Here is a 2,500-nt window from a genome sequence, read left to right as displayed (position 1 = left end):
CTTCAGGTAAATGGCTGTCCATTCCATCACCCTTGTCGCACTGTACTGACTACAGGGTATTCTCTCTCCTTGCCCACGCTGCGCCGTACACTACGCTTTTGTCTGTGTGCGAGAGCAAGTGGGGAGTGCACCTCACTGATGTGCTGTATCAAGATGGCACCTAATTAGTGTTTCTAGCAAATCCTGGGTAATAAGAATACACGCATACCAGCCTCTTCCCCAGGAATAACTTGTGTGTGTGTGTGTGTGTGTGTGTGTGTGTGTGTGTGTGTGTGTGAGCGCGCGTGCGTGCGTGTGTGCGCGTGTGCGCGCACCCGGGCGCTCCATGTGTAATGTGGTAAGCCTCCATAACCTGTGCAGATGGCGAGGCAGCTTGTACAAGCTGGTATGGCCAGACACGTGTGTGTACTGCATGCTGTACTTCCTGTGCTCCATGGTGTACAGGTTTGGCCTCGACGAGGAGCAGCGAAGGTGAGTATTGGACCTGTACAGTGTACACCCTTTGAAGGAAAATCAGGAGCGGAATGCTAAACACTATGTTCATGAATATTTATAGTATTGATTAACATATCTAGTATTTACCAGACTTTACCAGACTTACTGAACGCGTTTTCTATAAAGTTGAGAGGGTTGCTAAGCATTAAGCTCACGGATACTCACAGGATCAACAAATATTCATTAAATTGATTAATTGATTTTCATAAGGCTCTTGTCTCCATTCTCATAAACACACCTAGCTTGCTCTGTCATCACTGGATTGTAATAGAATGAGATATACAAATATATTGTGGTTCACGCACCATTGCAATAGTGAAATCTTGCATCAGCATCAGGTGCACCACCAAGGACACCTGAAACACTTGAGGGAAGTATTACTTCCCACACATGATCAGCGTTCACACCGTGACATCCCTGCAGACTTCATCACCCTAGCACTTAATATCCATCACCACATATGTTAAATACTTTCAGAAGCATATAATCAAACGGTTAACAATTATATCAAACGTCTGCATCTCTTACTTTCAAAATGACAGCAAATAACTCTTATTACACCTCTAGAGAAACTGGATTGATGGTCATTATTCGGAACCGCAGATCATTATCCCCAACACTCACCAATCAATCTCCTCCCCTCCCTCTCGACACTCAGGATCTTCGAGCACGTAGCCCTCTACTGCGACTACTTCAGAAACCTCATCCCCATCTCCTTCGTGCTGGGCTTCTACGTGAGTGTGGTGGTGCAGCGGTGGTGGGAGCAGTACCTGTCTATTCCCTGGCCAGACTCCCTGGCGCTGCTGTGCACGGCCTACATCGGCGGCAGGGTGAGGAGGAGAAGAGGAGGATGTAATGGGGAAGAGTGGGCAGGATGGCGGCAAGAGGAATTGGAGAAGGAGTAGGAGGAAGTAGAGTAAGGCAGGATGGCGGACCTCCTTGGTGGCGGAAAGAGGAAGAGATAGAGAAAGAGAAATACAAAGGAATAGAAAGGAAAAACAGACAGCAGAAGCCCTACTTAGCCTAACGAGGCTAGGAGAACGAGGAGGAGGAGAAAGTAGGAACAGGGTGCGGTAATGTGATGCCGAGGAGGAAGAGTAAGAGGAGATTGTGGAACAGGGTAAGGTGAGACGATAGCGAGGAAGAAGAAAAGGAGGAGGAGGAGGAGGAGGAATACAAAGGAAACCAAACAATAACCTATCTCTTGGTTCCAGATAAACTGTTTGATGACGAAAAAAATAGAAAATTAAAAACTAGGATAGGTAGGAGGAGAAGAAAAGAGTCTCACAACCTCCTCTCCGCCTAACTCACGCTCTTCGTCGGCAGGGTGAAAGGGAAAGGAGCATAAGGGCGACAGTGCTACGCTACGTCAATCTGTGCTGCGCCTTAACGTTTTCCACCATCTCGCCGCGGGTTGGCAGGAAATTCCCGAGTTACAAGGAACTGATGGAAGCAGGTGGGTGGTGGTGTGGAGGTGGTGGTGGAGGTGGAAAGAAAGGTAAAGATAAGGAAGAAAAAATGGAAAGGAGAGAGAGAGAGAGAGAGAGAGAGAGAGAGAGAGAGAGAGAGAGAGGAGATTATGTTTTTACCAAGCAATCAATTCCAATTTCAAGGACAAGAAGACGAAAGAAAGAAAAATAAATTAAGTAAGGAGGGAGACGCAGCGAGAGAGGAGGGAGTGAGGAACGGGGATATAAGAGAAAGACGGTAAGAAGAGAAATAAGGGGAGAAGACAGAGGGGAGGGTATTGGTAAAAGGAAGAGACGGAGAAAAAGAGAAGTAGGAGAAAAGGGGATGGGGGGGTGTGACGCAGATGAAGGAGAGAGGGAGGGAGGGAGGCAGGTAAGTAATGTTGAAAGGAGAGAGGGGAGGGAGGGAGGCAGGTAAGTAATGTGGGAAGGTGGAATATCAAAACCACCACCTTGACCCCAAAACAGAGTGGGTAATTAGCTACTGACAGGTGTTAGACCGCGAGCAGGTGTGGCGGAGAGGGTCTGCTGTGAGG

General features: G+C 47.8%; 1 protein-coding gene across 2 annotated transcripts in view; it reads left to right on the top strand.

The window, feature by feature from the left end:
- The window catches only part of LOC135105052 (bestrophin-2-like), a 9,685-nt gene that overhangs the window by 604 nt on the left and 6,581 nt on the right, over positions 1 to 2,500 (top strand). For both annotated transcript variants that reach the window (XM_064012974.1, XM_064012975.1), the window contains exons 1-4: positions 1 to 6; positions 361 to 471; positions 1,154 to 1,325; positions 1,822 to 1,951. The exon at positions 1 to 6 is cut by the window's left edge. In XM_064012974.1, coding sequence (XP_063869044.1) covers positions 1 to 6; positions 361 to 471; positions 1,154 to 1,325; positions 1,822 to 1,951 — 419 coding nt within the window. The remainder of the gene's footprint in view (positions 7 to 360; positions 472 to 1,153; positions 1,326 to 1,821; positions 1,952 to 2,500) is intronic.

Source organism: Scylla paramamosain, chromosome 11 (assembly GCF_035594125.1).
Source record: "Scylla paramamosain isolate STU-SP2022 chromosome 11, ASM3559412v1, whole genome shotgun sequence".
In the NCBI taxonomy this organism is placed as follows: Eukaryota; Metazoa; Arthropoda; class Malacostraca; order Decapoda; family Portunidae; genus Scylla; species Scylla paramamosain.
Note: the sequence above shows the minus strand (reverse complement) of the source record. Positions and strands in the feature narration are given on the sequence as shown.